General features: G+C 41.6%; 1 protein-coding gene across 1 annotated transcript in view; it reads right to left on the bottom strand.

The window, feature by feature from the left end:
- The window catches only part of LOC309549761 (uncharacterized protein), a 146957-nt gene that overhangs the window by 28900 nt on the left and 92233 nt on the right, over window positions 1-25824 (bottom strand). Inside the window, exons 13-16 of the mRNA XM_082250271.1 lie at window positions 16283-16405; window positions 14354-14497; window positions 6871-7099; window positions 5357-5558 (exon numbers count right to left, since the gene is read on the bottom strand). Coding sequence (XP_082106397.1) covers window positions 5357-5558; window positions 6871-7099; window positions 14354-14497; window positions 16283-16405 — 698 coding nt within the window. The remainder of the gene's footprint in view (window positions 1-5356; window positions 5559-6870; window positions 7100-14353; window positions 14498-16282; window positions 16406-25824) is intronic.

Genomic DNA, 25824 nt, shown 5'->3' with positions numbered 1-25824 from the left:
ACAGCGGCTCATCCTTCCTCGCAGGTCTTGCCCAGGAACTGTAGAAAGTTAACAGTGAGTGTCAGTATTGCTCCTCCCCTGAGTGCTATTAGCAACAAAGGGGTAAGAAGTGCTGGGTCTGCGGCGTGGAGCTATTACCAGACTAAAATGTCTGTGGGTATTGCCGCCCAAGACCTCTCTAAGGACAAAAAATACTGTAAGCCAGCAAGTCATGGTTATTTATCGGCAAGTAGTTAGTGAGTTTCTGAGTTCTCCAAACATATATTCCAGCGGACTCCGAGCCCAGCGTCAAGGACGCAGCCCTGCAGATGAGTTCCAGGCATCACAATTAGCCCTTCTAACCAAGGAGGACCCAAGCCCATTATAGCCAACTTTGTTCCCGGCTCTGAGAGCACCCCTGCCTTACACCTGGCTACACCAGAGGTAGAAGAGGGTAGGTTGTCTTTCTTGAAGAGGCTAAGCAGGTTTTGAGTGCCTCTTGGGTCCAGTCATTCATTAGGGCAGTTAAGCAGGCCCGGAATAGGATGACCAAGATCACTGCCTTCCAAGTCATCACATTTTCAAGACACATCCTTCCATACTCCCCAATGAATGGAAAGGTGAAGAAACTGATTCAAGAGTTATGAAGTTTTAAAGAAGTAAGCAGTGGCAAAATTATATATTATTATTGTTTTCTTTGCAAAATTATACCCTACTTCCGAGGAAAGTGACAATTTTGTTCTCAAAAGAATGTCACTGCATCGAGCTAATGCACTTAACATGCGTTGCAGTAGCACACACTTTACAGCACTGCACCATACGACAAAGTTATGGACACTACCATTATGCATTTTGTCAGGAGTAGTATTCTTCCCAGGGAAGATTCAGATTCCATTGGCTGTATCTACGATCAATGAATTGATGGATATCTGAGAGATTCATGTCAAGATGCAGGGGGTGCTTGTAAGCCAGTGATCACAGTACATTGTTGCAAGCGCAGCACAGTTGGGACCCAGAGTGGAGGTCTCCATCACCCATGAATCGCTGACAGAGCGGATTATTAGAGGCTCTTAGTGAGTTTAGGAGATCGGTGGATTTTGTGGATGAAGTTGCATTTGTTGTTATCAATGTTCCCCTAAGGCAATGCTTCATTCAGGGACAATTTAGGGGGCTTTAAAGCCCAGTCCTCGGCCAACAAACCCGTCCTCAGGCAGGGTGGTTGTACGTGCCTGTATGATGACGATTTTCCTTCTGACCAGAAGTTTTGACTATTCCAAGAGACTCACCACTGCTCGATTCTAGTGTGGCCAAATGTGTGGACAAATGGTAAAGCCCGTTTTGTTGGATCCATGGGTACCATCTACAATAAAACGGTTACTTTTGGTGCTTTAGACATCACCCTCCAGAAAATGTCTTCATCCCGACCAGAATAGTACATTCCCCTCAGAAGGTGGATGTCCTCTCTGATTACATCAATATTATACGACTGCAATGGGGAATTATTCTAAGTCCTCCTCAGAGAGATTTACAGGTTTTTATTCTCCTCTGTATCCCGTACAAAGAAGACCGGTGTTGAATTTAAAGAAACTAAGTCTCGGTGTGAGATGGACATTTCCAGTTCGTGGGCCTTCCTTTTAGGGCTATCCGCCTCACCAATGACCTTTATGGAGGTTATAATCTCTGTGTTGCCCATCTTAGGAAATGGGGGTGCTACAAATCCACCATTACTTGGATGGTATTCTACTGTTGGATCAGAGTCCAGATGACCCACTAGTTCAAAAGGGGAATCTTCTGGCCAGCCTGAGAAATCAACCTAATGAAATGCAATGAAATGAAGGGCTATTTCAAATGTAACAGATTGTATAAGCTGCCTGTTTCCCCCAGGAAGTCATCCCCACCACCACCACCACCACCAAAATGACAAGGCCCATTATATCCTTAGGAATTTGTGCATCACAATACATCATACATATATCAGTGGGGAGAACAGTTAAATGTTTTAGAAAGAGATTACACAAACACCACACATTACTTTTGTGACACCCCAATACCCATTCTTTTTGTCCCTGCTCCTAATTGATATGTTGCCCATACTAAAGGTGTGTGCAGCCTATTGCATTAGAGTGTGCACACCAAAGCTCAAACACTCATGTATGTGTGTGTGTATGGGTATATGGGTATATACACACTATATTACCAAAAGTATTGCGACACCTGCCTTTACACGCACATGAACTTTAACGGCATGCCAGTCTTAGTCCGTAGGGTTCAATATTGAGTTGGCCCACCCTTTTCAGCTATAGAAGCTTCAACTCTTCTGGGAAGGTTGTCCACAAGGTCCAAGAGTGTGTCTTTGGAATTGTTTGGCCATTGTTCCAGAAGTGCATTAGTGAGGTTAGGCACTGATGTGGATGAGAAGGCTCGCAGTTTCTGCTCTAATTCACCTCAAAGGTGTTCTATTGGGTTGAGGTCAGGAATCTGCGCAGGCCAGGCAAGTTCCTCCACCCCACACTCGCTTATCTATATCTTTATGGACCTTGCTTTGTGCACTGGTGCGCAGTGATGTTGGAACAGAAAGGGGCCATACCCAAACAGTTTCCACAAAGTTGGGAGCATGAAATTGTCCAAAATGTCTTGGTATGCTGATGCCTTAAGAGTACCCTTTACTTGAACTAAGGGGCCAAGCCCAACACCTGAAAAACAACCCCACACCATAATCCCCCCTCCACCAAATGAGTTGGACCAGTGCTCAAAGCAAGATCCATAATGACATGAATGAGCAAGTTTGGGGTGGAGGAATTTTGACTGGCTTGAACAGAGTCCTAACCTCAACCCGAAAAAACACCTTTGAGATGAATTCATGTGGAGACTGCAAACCAGGCCTTCTAGTCTACATCAGTGCCTAACCTCACAAATGAACTTCTGGAAGAATGGTCAAACATTCAAATAGACACACTCTTAAATCTTGCAGACAGCCTTCCCAGAAGAGTTGAAACTGTTTTAGCTGCAAAGAGGGGCCAGCTGAACCCTACTGACTAAGACTGGGATGCCATTAAAGTTCATGTGTGTGTAAAGGCAGATGTCCCAATACTTTTGAAAATATAGTGTGTGTGTGTGTGTATATATATATATATATATATATATATATACACACACAGTATCTCACAAAAATGAGTACACCCCTCAAATATTTGTAACTATTTTATTATATCTTTTTATGTGACAACACTGAAGAAATTGCACTTTGCTACAATGTAAAGTAGTGAGTGTACAGCTTGTATAACAGTGTAAACTTGCTGTCCCCTCACAATAACTTAACACACAGCCATTAATGTCTAAACCGCTGGCAACAAAAGTGAGTACACCCCTAAGTGGAATTGTCCAAATTGGGCCCAAAGTGTCAATATTTTGTGTGGCCACTATTATTTTCCAGCACTGCCTTAACCCTCTTGGGCATGGAGTTCACCAGAGCTTCACAGGTTGTCACTGGAGTCCTCTTCCACTCCTTCATGACGACATCACAGAGCTGGTGGATGTTAGAGACATTGCGCTCCTCTGCCTTCCATTTTAAATGCCCCACAGATGCTCAATAGGGTTTATGTCTGGAGACATGCTTGGCCAGTCCATCACCTTTACCCTCCGCTTCTTTAGCCAAGGCAGTGGTCGTCGTGGAGGTGTGTTTGGGGTTGTTATCATGTTGGAATACTGCCCTGCCGCCCAGTCCCTGAAGGGAGGGGATCATGCTCTGCTTCAGTATGTCACAGTACATGTTGGAATTCATGGTTCCCTCAATGAACTGTAGCTCCCCAATACCAGCAGCACTCATGCAGCCGCAGACCATGACACTCCCACCATCATGCTTGACTGTAGGCAAGACACACTTGTCTTTGTACTCCTCACCTGGTTGCCGTCACACACGCTTGACACCATCTGAACCAAATAAGTTTATCTTGGTCTCATCAGACCACAGGATATGGTTCCAGTAATCCATGTCCCTAGTCTGCTTGTCTTCAGCTAACTGTTTACGGGTTTTCTTGTGCATCATCTTTAGTAGAGGCTTCCTTCTGGAATGACAGCCATGCATACTAATTTGATGCAGTGTGCAGCACATGGTCTGAGCACTGACAGGCTGACCCCCCCCCCCCACCCCCCTTAAACCTCTGCAGCAATGCTGGCAGCACTCATACGCCTATTTCCCACAGACAACCTCTGGATATGATGCTGAGCATGTGCACTCAACTCCTTTGGTCGACCATGGCGAGGCCTGTTCTAAGTGGAACCCGTCCTGTTAAACCACTGTATGGTCTTGGCCACCGTGCTGCAGCTCAGTTTTAGGGTCTTGCCAATCTTCTTATAGCCTAGGCCATCTTTATGTAGAGCAACAATTTTTTTTTCAGATCTTCAGAGAGTTCTTTACCATGAGGTGCCATGTTGAACTTCCAGTGACCAGTATGAGAGAATGAGAGCGATAACACCAAATTTAACACACCTGCTCCTCATTCACACCCGAGACCTTGTAACACTAACGAGTCACAAGACACAGGGGAGGGAAAATGGCTAATTGGGCCCAATTTGGGCATTTTTACTTATGGGTGTACTCACTTTTGTTGCCAATGGTTTAGACATTAATGGGTGTGTGTTGAGTTCTTTTGAGGGGACAGCAAATTTACACTGTTATACAAGCTGTACACTCACTACTTTACTTTGTAGCAAAGTGTCATTTCTTCGTGTTGTCACATGAAAAGATATAATAAAATATTTACAAAAATGTCAGGGTTGTACTACTCACTTTTGTGAAATACTGTTTATATATATATATATATATATATATATATATATATATATATATATATATAAATATTCTTTCCAATCCCCCCTCAGGCACACACAGCAATAATGCTAATGCAAAGGGGGTGATTAGGGTGTGCCCTGTGTGAACACCTATGATGCTGCCTGATTAACAGACGTATAGATTTATCCCCTGTTCACCATAGGTCAAATAGCTGTAAATTACATCCTGATAAAAACTATTCCATTGTATACCATTACTAATATCTGGCTTTTGTTTAGACCTCTGTAGGGTAGCACCTCTCTTTCACTGATTCTTTGGCTCTCCTTGACTTACCCTTTCAGCTAGGATACCCTACACCTATTTCACCTATTCAGCATATAATGTTTTAATATTGTCTATGCAAGGTGTCCATCTTCCCATCTTTATTTAATCAACTTTCCAGCAAATATGCCACATTAAAGACTGTTACATTTGGTAATCTCACACGATTATCTTTTCTAATAACATTTGGTTCCTTTAAAACAAATCTTTATTTAGGCAACTTAGAAGACAGGTACAGCTAGTATTTCATCATGATGGTCTTACATGCTAGTTCTGCTGGTGGCTGTCCTTTGGTTGGCATATTTTCTAGGCGAATACTGGCTTGAAAGCTCAGTTTGGCATCCTGAAGAGCCTGCTGTGCTTCCTCTAAAGGGGATCTGTCATCGTACTGGGCAAGTTGAGCAGTACCTAGTAAATACAAGGCCGAACTGTTGCAGGGAGAGGAAATCACCCCAAGCTGACAAACCTTAAATGATAAACGAAAAATCCTAAATAGCAAGTCATACATGTATGCAATTTTAAGCAACAAATAAACAGCTTATGCAGACCATGTAATAGTAACTGAAGTTAATAAAATACTTTTCAGCCAGGATCAACAAGCCTTTCATGCTGTTTGTAGGTGATACTACAGTCACTTAAGTTGGCCATACACTAGTAGAATTTCATTAGAATTTTTTTTGTTTCAAGAAAGATTGTTTAGTTCCCTAATCATTTGTGGGGTCATAAAGATGTTAATTTTTTTTACCACAGTGACGAGAAAATTCAAAAGAGCTGCATGAACATTTTTTCTCAAACAATCTTCTAACAGTGAATGTGGTTTTCATTGGAGAAAGTCCATTCCTTTAAATGTTTAAAGTAAACAAAATCTTAATGTACACACTTTCAAATGACGAATTCGCAGCCTGTTCCCCCATCGCAAACGCACCTCTGGCAGTTCACACTGCCATATGCGATACGCATGGGGGTGTCAATTAAATGTTAACCACACCCCCAGTTTGATCGCATATCACAGTGCGATATGACAGTTCGCACAGGATCGGATCGCACAAGTGTGAACCACTGTGCGATCCGATCCTGATGCGGCTGGAAAAAAGGGTCATGTGCGTGTTTGGTGCGGGTGCAGTGCGAATATCAGCCATACAAAGTGTATGGCTGAAATTCGCATCCGCACATCCGATCGCATGTAATGAAGGAGCAGTGCGCTCCGAATTACATGCGATCGCCGCACTCGCACAAATGTGAACCGGCCCTAAGTCTTTAAATTTTCATACGAATGTTAGTATAAATTTTTGTTTGGAAATCTACTATTGTGTGGCCAAGTTTTACCATTTGCTTTAATGTGAGTAGGGGGCAAGAGGGAGGGCAGTGCTCGGGAACTAGAGAACAATTTGCTTGCATTATTCCCAGACTGATTAAGGACTATTCAGAAAACAAGAACACCAACAACTACATATATTTGGATAGTGGGGAAGTGAGAGAGAAGAGGATGAATGCTGGGGCGGAAATCAGGACAGTTTAACGTGTTGTTCCTCAGTGCCCCTTAGTCAGTTACAGGGCAAAAGCTTTCATGGCTGATAAGTGTGTACCTTTACAATCACACAGTGTAGAAAATGAAGAAGTTTATTTTCTAAAAGAAAATTTTAAGCAAAAAATCAATATCAATTATAGTATATTTAATACATAGAAATACAGTACATACAAATCTGTGGTTACAGGGTAATCTCTAGATGCGTTATACTGGGATATTGTTCTTACAGTTGATCACCTCAGTCATTTACCTTTTCCTGCATGTCTAACAGCCTCTTACATGGTGGAATGGAGGTGAGACGTATTAAAGCAGACAGCGCCTGACATCTTCTCACAATCCAGGCTTCATTCTTAGAAGATTTTTCAACCAGCAGCTCAAGGAGACAAAAGCACGCTTCTAGCTGAGCCCATTCTAACTGCTGTGTGACCATGCCTCGATGTGGGCATTGACATAAGGCCTTGGCAGACCAATCTGCAACCCTGGTAAAACATTATGCAAGAAAAAACACTTTACATATTTGAAAAAAAAAAATATATATATATATATATATATATGTAAAAGCAAGGCCAGTTTATAGCAGTGTTAAATTATATTTTACTGCATTGTTCTAATCAATAAAGTTCTGGCACTTCCTAGTAGTGTATAAGCTTGCCTGCCCCATCGTGCCTCATGCACATATTAGAGATGCTTGAGATTGGACAAGTATTGGTACCAACCTGTACTAATCCTCGCCCTGCTTCTTCTCAGTTAAGGTAGTAACCTACCTGTTGTTGAGAGAAGCTCTCCGCCATCTTGTGTTACACTTCTCTCAGCCAGAGGCCCGCTCACGACTTCCCTGTCCAGAGGCCTTAAAGTGGTTCTGAAGGCTAAGGTTTTTTACCTTAACGCATTCTCTGCATTAGGTAAAAAATCCTTTATGTTCACCTACACCCCCCCCCCAAAAAACTTCCCCCTAAATACTTACATGAGCCCAATTTCGATTCAGTGCTGTGCCGGAGCAGGAGCACCCTCTCTCTCTTCACAGGACTCAGAGACAGGAGCAGGAGCCAATGGCTTCTGCTGCTGTCAGTCAAATGCTTTGAGGCGAGGGTGCGCAGCAGAGCTGAGCCTTGCTGTGTGAGTCAATAGATGCACACTGTCTGGCTCAGGAGCAAGCCTGCATGAGTGCCCCCATAGCAAGTGGCACAGAGCACAGAGCAGGTAAGTATAAAGTGTTTATAATTTAAAAAAACAAAAATACATTTCTCTAATAGGGGAGCTAAAACTTGATTACAACTTTCCACTTACCATGCCACAATGACAACATAGACATCTAGTGGCCAGCAAGCTAACTGCACCTGCCAACTCTCATTCCTAATGACCAGTGAGGCAGCCCATAATATTAACTGGAGGGGGCAAGGGGACAAATATCAACATTATCAGGAACAGATGGAGCTGTGCCATTCAGCCCAAGATTCAAGGTACAAATTCTCCTGAGAAGACAATATTGGTTGTAGAATGTTGCTAGAATTGTTATACATAATTTACCATGACATACATTTCTTATAGTCAGCCACACACAGTTCAGCAGAGAAGAATCAGTATGTAGCCAGCCAATGTAAGCTCAGTTATTTTCACTCCAATGATGTGCAAGGGGCTACAGATTTAGCTTTGTATTTTCTTTGGGAGAAGATGATTGATACACGTTAAAGCCCTAAATGGAAAGTAATTGCTTTGGGCCCAAAGGGCTAAGAATTTTTCAGAAATTTGCTTAAGGGACATAATGGTCTTTTTTCAATTAATTAATTTAATTAATGCAGCAACCCATAGCGGCTATTCCACAATCACTGATCATTGGACTCACAACAGTAAGCCCTGGTTCACACCAGTGATACTTGTCACACAACTTGACAGTTGAAAGCCGCATGATAAGTCGCATATATTTGCAATGGCACTATTTTGGTGCAATTTCAGTGTGACTTGCATTGAAATCTGATAAATGAAGTCACACAGATGTCAGCAAGCCGCACATGAAATCACACTGAAAGTCGGCTTTGAAGTCATACTGAAGTAGCTTGACTTCAAAACCACACTGGTGTGAACCAGGGCTTAGGGGAAGTATTGGATGGGTTTTCGGCTTTTGCCGAGGACTTACAGTGGACCTCTTTACAACTTGAATGCAAAACCAGTTTGAAGTACATAAAGGCACTAAATTACAGAAAGCTGAATATGGTTGCCAGGTGTACCCACATATGATTACCGTTTGCACGCTATAAATAAAACATGCAAACAATACTTTGGCCTGTGGCTAATACATTTCTTTTAAAGTTAAATTGCTAAAAAAAAGTTTTTAGGCCATACCTACAGTAAGCCACACACTTCTGTATATTAAAAGAGATCACTTTTATTAATTACGGTAATACTGTGTAAAGAGCAATTTCTGTATCCTTAAATGCCCCTTCCAGCTTTCCTCTGGTATTTGTCAGCCAGCACAGGTGTCAGTGAACGCACTTCTTGCCCACTGCTAACATGTTGACTCTATAAACATTTCTCGCAGATGTTTGTGTGCGGAGGATTCTGCAGTTCCTCACTACATAGTCAGTCTATAAATCAGAGTGAATTGAATGTGAGCTAGATGGATCATAAAAAAATAAAAAGTAAAGAAGTATGAAAAGAAATTTAGAAATGTAAATTTAACAATTAAATACAAACTAAATACAAACTAATGGATTTATTTAATAAAGCTGTGATGTGAAACGTGCAGTGTTCCATGGAAACCAATCACATTAAGTTTAATGTTAAATAATGTGAAGTCAGCGCTCCAAATAAACACAAATCACTCAGCATGCAAAAGTGCAAATATACCAGCAATAAAATAGAAAATGTGAAAATGTGAGCTGCATATTTCTTAGTTTAAGTTTAATGACTTTAGATGAGTGAAAGGTCAAATCTGATCAGTTGCCGTCAGTGACTCTTCTCTGCACCATCCTTAGTAAACAAGCATATTTTTCAAAACTAATGGATTTTCATAGGGCTTTTTTTTTTCAGGGAATAGGTGCAGGTACCCCCCCCCCCCTTCTGAGCCACCCCTTGTCTCCGCCCTCTACCCACCTTTGAGCACATCCATTGGTACCACCCCCTAGCCACTTTGTCCCTTTTAGAGAATACAGAACCAAGTATAATTTTTTTGGTGCTAAGTAATTTGTATGGAATTTGTTATTTATAACAAGAAAAGCAGGAAAATAGATGCCTCAAGCAATTACAGACCTCACCACAAAATATATCCCCCACCAAAACAATAAATCCACTTCAGCAACAATAGACCCCCGTCCCAGAAAAATATATATCTTCTAGCAACCAATATCAATAGACCCTTCAGCAGCCAGCAACAATAGACCCCTCCCTCAACAGTAGATTCCCCCAGCAACAACAGACACATCCCTCAATAGTAAATACCCCAGAAACAGTAGATCCTCCAGCAACAGTAGATCCCCCAGCAACAATAAATACCTCAGCAACATAGACCCCTTCCAACAACAATAGATCCTTCAACAGCTAGCATCAATAGATCATCCAACATATCCCAGCACTCCTTGCCATTACATACATGCAGTGCTAGAGGTGTCAGAACTGCATTCCCCTTCGTTCCGCTGAATAAAAGCCCTGGATTTTCATAAAACAGTCCCATTCTTAGCTTTGAAACTTAGACAAGCCATACACGGTTCGAATCTTGGCCGGTTCAGCAGGAACTGGTCAAGATTCAAACCGTGTTTAGGCAGGCTGAACGTGCCAAGTTGATCGATTGATCAGCTTGGGTACAGCCAGCATGCTGCATTTTACCTGTGATTATTGCTAGCAGATGCTACAGAAGACAATGGCCCGGCAGGAGGGATTACCGCATTAACACTGTCTGTATTAATAGGGGAATGTAAAAAATTTCTTTCCTGCAATTCACTTCATCTAATATTGCTATTTTCATTTCCCTTGCATGTCATTGGGTATTCTTTGCAAAGTGAAATGTAACCACATTATCTAAGCTCTGAAAAAAAATCCCTTGCAAAGTGAAAAGCCTATTTGCTTTTTATAAATCAACCCCATAGTGTTGTACATAATAAAACAGCAGATTCTAAATGCTGGTCTTTATCTAATATTACTACTTTCCAAACTGTAGGCTAAGACCAGCATCTAAAGCCATGTTCAACCATCTACCACCCCCCTGTACCCTAATACAATTGGAAAATTGAAACCATTGGATTGTTGAATGATTGGACTTCTGCATGCCCCTGCAGTCTGGATTTCACTTATTACTAAGGGCTCTATCTTGCTGACTTGAGGACTTTGCCCCAAATCCAAAGTTAAGCATTAACAGCCTGCTAACTTCCCTGTTCTTGCTAGCCATAAAAAAACAAAACAAAAAAAAAAAAACATAAGCACATGTGGGTATTTTTATGTGATTCATTCGATTTATATGAGGTCCTAATGAGAAAGATGCTATGAGACTGACTGGTTGTGAGATTTTAAATTGGGGTGTGGTTAGGGCTGGTGTTTGACTATTTCTCGCCCTAGGCAAGACTAACATATCCCCCCAATGCCTCCTGGGGAGGTTGTGGCGCTAGTCTTGCCTAGGGCGTGGGTGACTACAACAGGGAACAGGGTAAAAGCAGACTCACCAGGGCAGTATAATTTCCCCTATGTCTGGAGACTTGATGGTGCCCGCCTCCAAAGCTGTCCTTGTGCTCTCCTCATTCTAATCCCCAGTGTCCCCATCCCACTGTCCTCCTCAACTTCCTTAGCTGTGCCTGACTCGTCTGGCTCCCCAGCTGTCGCCCTCCTCACAGGCTGAGCTACTGCTGACCTCCTTCTCTGCAGCCATGACGGATGTCCTCTATGGCTGCTGCTTTCTCTGGAGAGTCAGTCAGCGCCCCAGCCCTGTGTAACTGGCATTTTTCAGCCCCTCTTGTTCCCTGCCCAGGCTAGCGGGAAAGTTAGCGGCCATGGCTGTGCCCCTAGTGCTGCCTAGTTTGCCTAGCAGGAGCACCGGTCCTGGGTGTGGTAAATTGGCTTACAGAACGTTTATTTTTTTTTAATATAAGCTTTTACAGTCTGCAAGAAAAGAAAGAATATGGAAAACATAGCAAAAAAAAAAATTAAAAATCTCAAATACAAATGGAGAGTTTATGGGGTCTGGTCATAAAACATTTGCTGCAAAAATGTCAGAAGCATTCATGTAAGCAGAATATAATGTCACAGTAATTTTTTAAAGAGATTCATTCCTGTATCGTGGAGCTGATGAAAAATTATGATGGCATTTCGTTCAGCTTGCACGAACGCTTCTGACCATCCTGTTACAAAAATAAATACAGTACAATATTGTGCGTATGTGACCATCTTTAGCATTGTTTAGCAATGTTTAATACTGCTGATGCATTCACTTTATAGGGAACTCCAACCAAATAGCTAAAATTAAATATATATTTATACAAATCCACTATATAAATATGCAGGCGCAACACTCTACTGTGAAATTCCTTATGTTCAAGCTGCAGCCTAATAGTTCAATGAAACCTCTGTGCATAAACAGTAAAATGTCAGCATTGGAACACACGCCGACTCGGCGGTGGAGCACAGTGGTATAGAGCATTGCTGGATGTACTAGGTGCCAGTCTAAGGGCACCCTATTATGTGAGTTTACATTCATTCATTTTTTAGGAGGTTCCTTATTTAATAAATATATCACACAACGATATTCTTTCTGTGATTTCTTGAACATTATTTTGGGGAACCTATTGAGAGTGGTGAAAAAATGCTTCATTACATCTGGAGACATTGGAGGCATTTTAACCACTTTACCACCGGAGGATTTTGCTGTCTTCCGTCCAGGCCACTTTTTGCGATTCGGCGCTGTGCGACTTTAACTGACAATTGCGCGGTCGTGCGACGCCGTACCCAAACGAAATTTACGTCCTTTTTTTCCCACAAACAGAGCTTTCTTTTGGTGGTATTTGATCACCTGTGCGATTTTTACTTTTTGCGCTATAAACAAAAAAAGAGCGTTTATTTTGAAAAAATAACAATATTTTTCACATTTTTTTATATGAAATTCCCCCCCAAAAAAATGTAAAAATCAAATTTTTTTTAAATTTTTGGCCAATTTGTTTTCTGCTACCTATGTTTAGTAAAAAAATCGCAATAAGCGTATTTTGATTGGTTTGCGCAAAAGTTATTGCGTTTACTAACTAAGGGAAAGATTTCTGTCATTTTTGGTGTTTTTTTTTTAACGCGTAATGGCGGTGATCTGCGATTTTTTTTGCGGGACTGCGACATTGCGGTGGACAGATCGGACCCTTGACTGACATTTTTGACACTTTTGGGGGTACCAGTGACATTTCTACAGTAATCAGTGCTATATATATGCACTGTTACTGTAAAAATTACACTGGCAGGGAAGGGGTTAATTTTATTGGAGAGGGAGGGGTTAATGTATGCCTGGTGCTTACTGACGTGTGGGGGGGAGGTGACTGTGTGACAGAAGGACAGATCGGATGTCCAGCTATGCTGAACACTCCGATCTGTCAGTCCCTGTCACTATGGAGATCCGCCCGCTGTGTTTACACACAGCGGGCGGATCTCCAGACTCGATCCCCGACGATCGGGGAAGAGCAGCGGCAATCGCCGCTGCTCCTCCCCTGGCCCGACTCCCGCTGTGAATGAACACAGCGGGAGCGAGCCTCGCCGCCCACAAGGGGCGGAGTCCAGCGATGTAGGTCTACGTCGCTGGACGGGATCGCGGCACTTTGCCGCAGTAGCCTCCATGTGAGCGGAGGTAAAGTGGTTAAAGTGATATACATCCCTATAATACTATGACTTTCTGGGGAGTGTTTAAAGTGTTTGGTACCCCAACATTTCATATTCTTGATATGTGCCTGCTGTATCATGTACTTATGTGAAAAACTATTCCTCTTCTCTTTGTATTGCTTCTTTTGTGTAAAATCCCTGGTGTTCCTGCCAGCCCCTCTGCTTTCCTGACCAAACTAGTTTCCTAGCTATGCAGAGAACTCAGCTTGCTCTCCTCCAATGATCAGACTTGTCCTGACATCCCCCACACAGTCATTCACTAGGAAGCTCAGTGTACTATTGCTTCTCCTCCCCCCTCTGCAGCTGAGAACAGAGGGAATGTGATCACTTTATAAAAAGGGAAAAAAGTTATTTATAATATTTTTTTATATCTATGTACAAATGTTTTACCTTTAATTTCTATTTTAAACTGAATAGGTTGTTTTACAAGGTGATCATTTACTATCACTTTAATCTATGTGGTGGAGGGAAGAGCACATAGAGTTTGTGGATTTGTGGCATGAAGAGCACTTTAGAGGAACAATACAAATACTGTACTTATGGACATTATATGATAAAGTTTGTGGATTGACTTTTGTTGTATGGCTATTATAGTTGTTTTGGGCACAATATGATAATATACAAATATCTAAACTGTTACACAACATTTTCTCTTTTAATCCAAAACTTAGTGTGGTTGTTTGCAAGAATAGAGGCTGATTTGCATGCTTATATATGCTTATTTGTCTGTACAGTATGTTATTTAGAATAAATCACTTTAATTTACAGATTTTCACGTGCAATGGTAATTTCTGCTTCCAGTGCTATTTCTTCTTCTGTCACATGTCTTCCTTCCCAACATTATTCCTAATAAGTAATCTCACAATTTAACAACAGTATTAAATGATTTGTTTACTTACATGTGAAAAACTTGTTGAGAGCTCATGAGAGTGGGGGAAGAATGATTGGAAAGGGTGTTAAGTAATTTTCCAAATTTCAAAAACCCACTGAGTAGCTCAGTGTTGAAAAGACAAAGTGGATTTTCGGCCAGAAGAAGACCAGAGCTGAAACAGACAGTTATATTTTGTAAGTCTACTTAAAGCACAACTACAGAAAATGAACAAATTCAAGCACTGACCCAAAATATCTAGGTAACATTTCTATTGTGCAATCAGAGCGCCCCATTTTACCCTAATCGGACTTTGACTTTGTGCCATATAAGAGATACAGAACGTGTGGAGTTCAGAATATTTATCCTGCTCATTTACATACATTTCAGAACACCGTACAAACATAAAAAGGCAATTTTAAGCAGTGGGCTGCCTGGGGCACTATAATTTAAGTAGTGGGCTGCCTGGGGCACTACAATTATAGAAGTGGGCTGCCTGGGGCACTAAAATTTGTTTATATTAAATACTGAGGCAACATGGCTGTAAAAACAGAATACAAAAAGGTTCAACAGGGCCCCACCAGTGCAGAGCTTACTCAGGAATGGCAGAAGGCAAATGTAAATGCATCTGCATACACAGTGAGGTGAAGGCTTTTGGAGGATGACCTGGTGTCAACAAGGGCAGCAAAGAAGCCACTTCTTTCCAGGAAAAACATCAGGGACAGACTGATATTTTGCAAAAGGTACAGGGATTGGACTGCTGAGGACTAGGGTAAAGTCGTTTTCTCTGATGAATCCCATTTCTGACTGTTTGGGGCATCTGGAAAAAAACCTTGTCTGGAGAAGAAAAGCTGAGCGCTACCATCAGTCCTGTGTTATGCCAACAGTAAGACATCCTGAGACCATTCATGTGTGGGGTTGCTTCTCAGCCAAGGGAGTGGGCTCACTTACAATTTTTGCCTGAGAACAAAGCCATGAATTAAGAATGGTAGAAAAACATCCCCCAAGAGCAATTTCTCCCAACCATCCAAGAACAGTTTGGTGACGAACAATGACTTTTCCAGCATAGTGGAGCACCTTGCCATAAGATAACTAAGTGGCTTGGGTAACAAAACATCAACATTTTGGGTCCATGGTCAGGAAACTCCCCAGACCTTAATCCCATTGAGAACTTGTGGTCAATCCTCAAGAGGCGAGTGAATGAACCCCCCCCCCCACAAATTGTGACAAACTCCAAGCATTGATTATGCAAGAATGGGCTGCCATTAGTCAAGACGTGGCCCAAAATTAGTTTGACAGGATGCTAGGACGAATTGCAGACGTCATGAAAAAGAAGGGTCAATACTGCAAATATTGACTCTTTGCATAAACTTTAATGTAATTGTCAATAAAAGCCTTTGACACTTATTAAATGCTTGTAATTATACTTCAGTATACCATAGTAGCATCTGACAAAAAGATCTAAAAACACTGAAGCAGCAGACTTTGTGAAAATTATTATTTGTGTCATTCTCAAAACCTTTGGCCATGGCTGTAGTATGTTTATATATTAATGTAAGTTAGGGGGTCTTGTATTGTAAGCTCCTTAAGGGCAGGGACTTAGGCTGGCCATACACTATACAATTTTCTTGTTCAACTTTCCTTTAGATTTACCAAAACCATGTAATATAGGGTCAAACCTGAACACTTTCAATTTGTATGCAATCAGGCAGGCCCTTGCACTACATAGTTTAAGGTAAATCTAAAGGAAATTGAATAAGAAAATTGTATAGTGTATGGCCAGCCTATTATGTGAATGTACAATATATTATGTAAAGAGCTGTGTAAATTGACAGTGCTATATAAGTACCTGTAATAAAAGTAAATAAATATCTATTTCCTCATTCTTTAAAGTTGTCCTGGTATCAGATTTTACTTGCTTTAGATTTCAAATGATGTAGAAGAATCGATTTGACCTTACCCTTCTTGTGTAAGAAGATCATTAAGGAGCTTTTCCATGCCTTGCTGGAGATAAGTTACTAATTCTTGCGTTCTTGCACCAGGGCCACCATCCTGCTCTAGGAGAGCTAATCCAACATAGCACCTAAACCAGCAGATATGGATGTGTTATGTGATGAAATGAAACATATTACAATGTTCATACAATTGTTTAAGCTACATAAAACCAAAAGTTCCAGCAGCTCACATAATGTAAAATACCCTTCATTTACCTTTTTTATGTTCATGTTTTTGCCCGTATACAGCATAAAACCTGCTTATATACAGTACTTAAAATAGGTTGGGGCTAATATAGGGCAGAGGTGCCTAATGTATGTCAGGGGGATGTATCTAACTTTTGAAAAAACCTGTAAAAATATAAAACAATTTTAAAATGTCTATAAAAGATTAGTTAACCAACTACAGGCATATTTATTCAATAACAATGTGTAAAGAAAAATTATAGTAACCTATACTAATGATATGATGACTCAAACTAAAATTAGTTTGAAATGGCACAGATTGCTGTAAGTTACTTTGCCTAGGATCACAGTAAAGGATAGGGTACATGAGCATCAGACTTAAAGTGGATGTAAACCCTCACATATACCCAGTAAAGTGAACAGCCTCAGATGATACACAGAGTTAAAACAAATCCTCCTACATAAGTTTTACTTGTATATCTGCTGTCTTCAGCTTTCTACATTCCTTAGAAGTGTACATTGTGTTAGAAATCTTGTTTCCTTATTCAGTAGTGGGAGGGGAGTCTAGCCATACACTGTGTGTGAGCCAATTGGAGGAAAGGCACACACCCTCACTCCACATAGGCAGAGGAATGAAGAAACTTGCAGAGCTGCAATGTGAATAGACCAGCTCTTTGCTTATCTATCTCTAAGCACCCTCCCCGACACAAATTTCCAGCTGCTTTTATCCCATGTGCCGGAGAGCTTGTCAGAAGCTATTATGCTGATAACAGAAGAATGGAGCAGCATAAAGGTATGGCACTTAGAGCTTTGGAGAGAGATAAACACTACAGATATATGTGTAGAATTCAGATTTCTTGAATGGGGTTTACAACCACTTTAAGCTGGCCATAACTGTAAGATTTATCTTGTTCAGCCTGGCGGGATAAACAAGTAAAATCAATCAAATCCCATACGTTAAACATCTTAGATGTATTCTGACAGCCAGCACTCAAAGCAGGGAGAATACCCCAAACAGTGGTAGGCAAAAATTATCCGACTGACTCATTTCGATTTTCAGAATAAAGGATGTTGGGCTTGAGGGTGCCAACAGAACTGCCCATCACTTGACTTTCAGCTGGTTCATCATGAATCAGCAAAAATGTATACCCATTTTTAAAGCAAGTAAAATGCAGTATCTTAAAAGTGGTTGTAAAGGCAGAAGGTGTTTTCCTTAATGCATTGTAAGCACCTTCTGTGCGCAGCTCCCCAACCCCCCCCCCCCCCCAGTCCCCCATTATATTTAACAGCGATGTGCACAAGAGCAACAGCTCTTTCAGATCTATTTGTCCTCACTAGACAAAAAAGTAGCAGTGGGAGCCATTGGCTTTTGCTTCTGTTAAACACAGCCAGTGAGGGCAGAGCAGGGGGAGGGGCCGGGTCTGTGTGTCAATTGACACACAGATTGGGGCTCGTGAACGAGCTTGCATGGGTGCCCCCATAAGCAAGTGGCTTGCTATGAGGGCATTCAGCGGGGGGGGGGGGCAGAGCCAGGAGCGCCAGCAGGGAACCCATGAAGAGGAGGATCGGGGATGCTCTGTGCAAAACTATTACACAGAGCAAGTAAGTATAACATGTTTGTGTTGTTAAAGAAAAAAAAAAAGACTAAAAAAAACTAGGTTTAGAATCACTTTAAATATTAATTGATCTAAAATCTAGATTAGACTGAGAAATGCATGAGATGTGTTTGTAGTTAAAAATACATTCTTATTTCCTTTGAGTAAGTTCGTTGGTGGCTCGTCAGGTTCTTTGTTAACGAGAAACTGACTAGTATCCTGCTGGATACACAAAACAAATTTTCCCGGATTTGGATCCCATGGATACAATATTCCCATTCATCAGTCCATGGAAAGCTATATTTCATTATAATAGTCCAGTTCTGGCATGCTGGTCTTGGGCATTTCTGACGCCCACTCACTTTCACCCCACCTCTCTTTCCCAACTTCCTACTGTGAACATCCTTCTTTTCTCTTTCTTTTTTATTTTATTGTTGCAGAGCATGCTGCTTATTTATACTTGATGTTTTGATCTGCTTCTTGTTTCACAGCCTGCGACAAATTTACCTGGCTCATTGATACCTACTCTAACTTGCAGGCTACAAGTTTTGCTGAAAAATACGCTATTTATACTGTTGGATGTTATCACATCCTCGGCAGCTACGTTCCAGCTGTCTAACATCTTCTTGGCAATTACAAAAAGTCTTTTTATGCTATGTGTTGTACTTGTAATTTTTCAATAAAAATCTATTGAAAGTGAAAAGCATTCTTATTCCTTTCTTAGTGATTTATATAGAGACAACTAATGAGGGAAAACGCCAATACACCTAAACAATCACAATGTCCACAGATCTCTTGGCTTGACCGACTGGCTCCATCAATGTGCAAACAGATAAAGTTATGACCCAACTGCTCCTCATTACCTCTTGTTTATTCAAATCACTTTTTATCATTTTATAGTCCTGTTATCACAATGTGCTATGACTTGTGATTGATTTTGCTAACAATTTTTTTTTAATACCCTTTCCCTCTCCGTAAAAATGTTACTTTCAGCCTTTACACTGCAGTACTTTGTGATGGTAGAGCTGGGTTACAGCCACATCCTTCAGCACAAGTGTCCTTACACTGATTTATTTTTCAGTTAAGAGGAGAGGTGTGTCTGACAAGCTTTGCTACATAAAGGGCTTTCATGTTTTAGGGAAAATAATCTAACATTTTATATATTTTCTAAGTATTAGGACTCATTCACTTAAAGCGGAGTTCCACCCATTTTTAATAGGTTGGAATACATAGATCTTTGTAATCCCCTTTAAAACGGCTTTTACCAATGGAAACTTTTTTTTTTTTTTGCTAGTAAATACCTTAATTTCGGCTTTATTCCTCCTCTCCTCACTTCCTGGTCCGATCGGCGATGACGTCATTCGGCGATACGCAGTGTCTGCTGGGATTTATTCTATTCCAGAAATCTCAGTAGCTGTATCTGTACTGAGCCGTGCCTGCCCCGCCTCCGCCCCGCCTCCTCTCATTCAGTTGCATTGTATGAATGTATTAAGGCCGTTCTCTGCCCCGCCTCCACCCCGCCTCCTCTCATTGAGTTGTATTGAGAGGAGGCGGGGCGGAGGCTGGGCAGAGAACAGCCTTAATACATTCATACAATGCAATTCATTGAGAGGAGGCGGGGCGGAGGCGGGGCAGGCACGGCTCAGTACAGATACAGCTACTGAGATTTCTGGAATAGAATACATCCCAGCAGACACTGCGGATCGCCGAATGACGTCATCGCCGATCGGACCAGGAAGTGAGGAGAGGAGGAATAAATCCGAAATTAAGGTATTTACTAGCAAAAAAAAAAAAAAAAAGTTTCCATTGGTAAAAGCCATTTTAAAGGGGATTACAAAGATCTAAAGTTCCAAAAATGGGTGGAACTCCACTTTAAGTGTACTACAGCGTACGTCTGGGCGAGGGCCATTTTTCACCACACGGGGATGCACAGGTTTTGTGTGCATCCCCATGCAGGCAGTCCCATTCATGTAAATGTGGGTGCAGTGACTGATCCCAATTTTACATCCATACAGGTGCAGGTGTATGACCCGGAACAAAGACAGTGTGCATTCATGGCCATGCACCAGCACCCGCACCTGCCTAGATGCCAACATGGCAACAGTGGCTGTGTCGGTGCAGCCGTTAAATCCTAATTAACATGAATAGGACTGCCTGCACAGGAATGCACACAACATGGCCCTCACATTGGTGTATGATGTAGTACAGCCGTGTGAATGAGGCCCAAACACATGAGTAATGAAATTATGTCTTCAAGCATGCAAAAATGTAAAGTTATGTGCAGACAGTTTCAAATATGAATTTTAAAGAGTTAAATATACATATATTTGTTAAAGGGAATGCACTGTCATATATAAAAAAAATATTAATTTTAGGTTATCATCTCTGATGGCACTAAAGCCAGGAATAGAATTCATGGCATAGCAGTCTTGCTTACTACAGAGCAATGAAATTAGCAGCCAGCTCAGTGTCAAATTAGGCATCTGGAATAGAGCTGCTGCTAGATTCCACATTTAGAATATACATAACCGCTGAGGTATTGCTTTTAATACCATAAGAAAAAAGTGAAGTGAAGAGTTAAGAGGTAAGACCATTGAAACTCATAAGCCTGCAGTGGTGTCTGCAGGTCTGGTACTCTCGTGGAGATGGACAGTACCTTAGAGTAAGACCTAAGACTATTTTTTTCTGTAAACTATCATCTGTTGAGTAAATGTTATTTTCCTTTTTTTTTTTTTTAATTATGTCTGTGTGTTATTTCACCGGTACTATGAAAAGGTTAACCCCCTACACACTACCCCCTTATCTCTGTGGGTGATTAGCTGTAGCTACCCACACAGCTGGTGCAGTGGTTTGGGGATTTGAAAGCCCTGCTCTTCTTCTCCTTCTTTCCTTAGGACCTCCAAGATGGATCAGATCGATTCTGATTGGTCATGCACTGGCACTTTGACCAATTGGAATAGCTCTGATCCCTCCTGGAAGCCCTAAGAAAAGTAATGGAGTGAAGAAAAGCAGAGCTTTCAAATCCCTGGACTGCTGCATTGGCTGCATGAGTAGTGACAGCTAAACCACAAAGGATACATGGTGTTAGTTCACCTATTAATTTTTTATTAAAAGGTGAGCTCATACTTTAAACTGTATATACAGTATATAATGAATGTCAGTGAAAATTAATTTAAGGTGAACAGTGCCAGGCAACTGTATATCTCCTCAAGATATAATCAATAAAGGAGAAGATTGGGACTATTAAAAATAAACAGACATACTTACCTACTGTACCTGCTGCAGCATTGGAACAAGGCTGCAAGTTGTCACCTGCTGGTTCTAAGCCTGAGAACTAAGCAATCACGTAATCGCTGATCAATCAGTTCCCGAGTCAGCTCTGAGCAGCACAAAGTGGTGATTGCATACTTGCCAACTGGCACGTTTTTGTTGGTACAGTCCCGGCAAATAGGAGCCTGACCTGGGTAATTTACATTGTCCCGGCACACGCCCTATAAGCGCGCTGCCCATAAATGCCCGTTATGGGCAGCCGGTGCCCGTAAAAGAAATGGTTACGGGCCGACATCGTTATGGGGCATGCGCCTTTCCGACGCCTACTGGGCTTGGGCAAGCTCTTACAAGCTCAACTGGGCGGGCGCATGCGCAGTTAAGTAATGGCGCCATCTGGCGCCATTTTTAACTTAAAGGCTCTCTGACTTGTTCTCGGCAGCACCTTGCTGGTGCCGGCCACCACAGCAGAGCAGAGAAGGACCCCTGGAGAGTGAAGACACATTCACAGACATGAAGGTAGGTAGGATGAAAGCAACAAACTTATGTGCAAAAATATCAGGTAACATGACATGTGAATAAAGTGTTAAATGTCCTCAGGTGTGACCATACAAAAAATGTAATATGTAAGTATAAATAAAGTGCAAGGTGTAAATAAGTACGATAAAACCTAATTATACCAGATAGTATAATTAGGTTTTATCTTACTTATTTACACCTTGCACTTTATTTATATTTACATATTACATTTTTTCTATGGTCACACCTGAGCACATTTGGCACTTTAGAATTGCAGGGAATTATGATGAGAATTTTAAACTTTAGGCAGAAGTAGTGCAGCTGAATGGGAGAATTATTCCAACTCTGCTACTTTGGCCTTAAGTTTGAAATTCCCTTTTCAATTTCCTGTAATTCTCTCTTTACTGAGTAGACCCTATAATCTGATTATAAGTAGGCAGAGATTAATTATGTGGAGTGGGCAGAGCTTCAGGGAAGTGGGTGTGGCAAGTAATTAATAGCTGTGCTGCAAAGTGTCCCTTAAATTTTTTTTCAAATGTTGGCAACTACTGTATGTGATTGTCAAGATCCCTCTAAAGTGCGGGACTGTGATGTCAGCTGACAGCAAGCTTTAGCCTACTGTCAGCTGATTCTGGGTCACTGGAGAGCACATTTTAGTGCAATCCTGTGCAGTTCCGGTTGTCCAGCGCCCAAAGATGCCAAACTCTGCCCCACTCCCTTAGGGTTAACAGTGATATCGCTGTCACTACTTCTGTTAGCCTTGTAACAGAAGCAACTGGCACAGGGCGCCCCTATAAACCATTTCTCCCAGGGCAGCCTGCCCTCTTGCCCACCCCTTGTCCCGGCCCTACTCCTGTGACCCACATGGGAATGATGACCAAAAGAGCTTTTAAATTCTGAGATCAAGTACCATAGCACTATAATGACAACGTTTAGGAGGGTTATGAGCAGTGCGCAGATTGTGCAGGGTATATATGCTGCTGTGAGGTAGTCAGTGCTTAACCACATTAAGACCGCTCACTGCAGATTTACTGCAGCAGGCAGCCTCTCATGCGCGAACTGACGTAGCCCTGCAGTGGTCACGCGCGTGGTGCTGGGGGGCGAGTGCGCACCACTGGCAGCGCGTTCCTGCCCCCACGATGGCTGCGGGGATGCCGATGCACAGGGTTGGCGGCCACGATCGCTCCCCGCTGAGAGAGAAGAACAGTCAGCTGTTGTAAACACAGCTGAACGTTCTTCTCTCTGAAATGATCAGAGAGTGCCTGTGATCCTGCTATATAGGATCACAGGTCTCTATGATCATTTGACAAGCCCGTCCCCCCACAGTTAGTAAACGTTCCCCTAGGCTCACACTTAAGCCTTTGATCACCCCTAGGTTAACACCATTCCTGCCAGTGTCATTATTACAGTAACAGTACATATTTTTAGCACTGATTGTTGTAGTAATGTCACTGTTGCCCCCAAAAGTGTAAAAAATGTCAGTTAGGGGTCTGATCTGTCCGCCGCAATGTTGCCGTCCTGCTAAAAATTGCAGATCGCTGCGCTTGCTAGAAAATAAAATAAATAAATAAAAATGACATAAATCTTCCCCCTAGTTTGTAGACGTAAACTAATCAATTAAAATACGCTTATTGCAATTTTTTTTTTTCACCGAAAATATGGAGCAGAATACAAATTGGCCAATAATGATTAAAAAGTTTTATTTTTTAATTTTTTTAGGGAATGTTATATAGCAGAAAGTGAAAAATATTGTTTTTCCAGAAATGTTGCTGTTTTTTTGTTTATAGTGCAAAAAATAAAAACCGCACAAGTGATCGAATACCACGGAAAGAAAGCTCTATTTGTGGGAAAAAGAGGACATCAATTTTATTTCGGTAACACATCACACGACCACGCAATTTTATGTTGAAATAACGCAGTGCGGAATCGCAAAAAATGGCCTGGTCATTAAGGGGGCAAATCCTTCCGGTCCAGAACTGGTTAAAGTGGTAGCTAGTCATAAGCCTCTTGGGAGTTTTATGTGCCTAGGCACTGCTCATGTTCATTAGTTAGCTCAAGTTTAAAGTGATCATCTCTGCACTTGGGAGCGGAAACTGGATTATGATGTCTTCATATGAGGAAACAAAGCCTGCAGATATCCGTTAAGTGGAATATGTGTGTTAAAATTCCATTTTAAACTTGCAATAGCTGTAGGATTGTTTGTCTTGTCATGAGATGTTTGAAATGACAGCGTTGTCTTGTGTAATGGGGATGTGGTTTTTAAGCATTGTTGCGGCTACATAATTGACAATACTGATAGAAATGTCAGTACACGGGTGAAACAAAGGAATGTAAAAGCAAAAGAGGATAGCCACTAACGAAGTGTAAAGGCAACTGTGCCGAGTGACCTTTTAACCTCCCTCTCTGCCATCAGATAGAATCCAAATTTGGAATAGACATTACTGCTGAGGTTTTGCTTTTTACATCATAAGGAAAGGAAACCAAAGTACGCAGAGAAAGCTATAAGACCATCAAACTTCAGCAGCCTGCGGTGATATCTAAAGGTTTGGTCGTCTTACTAAGATGGACAGTAAGATCTGAGACTACTATATTCTCTAACCTGTCATCTGTTGTCAGTGAAGTAAATGTTATTTTTCATTCTTTTAATTTATATATTTGTGTAATTTCACTGGTACTGTGTCAAAAGATTGAAATTGTATATGTGACCAGGTTCCTTTGGGTTCTTGTAAATAATACATTTAGGATGAACAGTGGCAGTGTCAGTGTCTTCAAAACCTGGTCATTAAATTCTGAGATCAAGCACTATAACACCATTCCATTTTAACCACTTGCCGTCTGCTCACTCGAGCACTACTGCGGCAAAGTGGTTGGTTATCGTCTGGCGACGTAGACCTACGTCGCCAGACAATCCCCTTTCTCGGCGGCGCGCGCGCGCCACCAGAGGCTCGCTCCCGCTGTGTTCAGTCACAGCGGGAGTCGGGCCAGGGGAGGAGCAGCGGCGATCGCCGCTGCTCTTCCCCGATCGTCGGGGAATCGAGTGTGGAGATCCGCCTGCTTGTGTAAACACAAGCGGGCGGATCTCCTAAGTGACAGGCAGGGTCAGATTGCAGGGTTCAGCATAGCTGAACCCTGGATCTGTCCTTGTGTCACACAGTCACCTCCCCCCCACACACGTCAGTAAGCACCAGGCATACATTAACCCCTCCCTCTCCAATAAAATTAACCCCTTCCCTGCCAGTGTCATTTTTACAGTAACAGTGCATATATATAGCACTGATTACTGTAGTAATGTCACTGGTACCCCCAAAAGTGTCAGAAATGTCAGTCAGGGGTCCGATCTGTCCGCCACAATGTCGCAGTCCCGCAAAAAAAATCGCAGATCGCCGCCATTACTCGTTAAAAAAGAAAAACACCAAAAATGACAGAAATCTTTCCCTTAGTTAGTAAACGCAATAACTTTTGCGCAAACCAATCAAAATACGCTTATTGTGATTTTTTTTACCAAACATAGGTAGCAGAAAACAAATTGGCCAAAAATTTAAAAAAATTTTGATTTTTACATTTTTTTGGGGGGGAATTTCATATAAAAAAATGTGAAAAATATTGTTATTTTTTCAAAATTTACGCTCTTTTTTTGCTTATAGCGCAAAAAGTAAAAATCGCACAGGTGATCAAATACCACCAAAAGAAAGCTCTGTTTGTGGGAAAAAAAGGACGTAAATTTCGTTTGGGTACGGCGTCGCACGACCGCGCAATTGTCAGTTAAAGTCGCACAATGCCGAATCGCAAAAAGTGGCTCAGACGTAAGACAGCAAAATCCTCTAGTGGTAAAGTGGTTAAACACACACACACTCATCATAGATTGGACTGGTGTCTTTTTTCCTCACAAACTATGTAACTATGTAAAACTACAGACAATAAACAATAACTTCTTGCAAAAA

This window comes from Pelophylax lessonae (assembly GCF_965119305.1).
Source record: "Pelophylax lessonae genome assembly, chromosome: 3".
NCBI classification, from domain to species: domain Eukaryota; kingdom Metazoa; phylum Chordata; class Amphibia; order Anura; family Ranidae; genus Pelophylax; species Pelophylax lessonae.
This window is presented reverse-complemented; position numbering and strand designations above follow the sequence as displayed.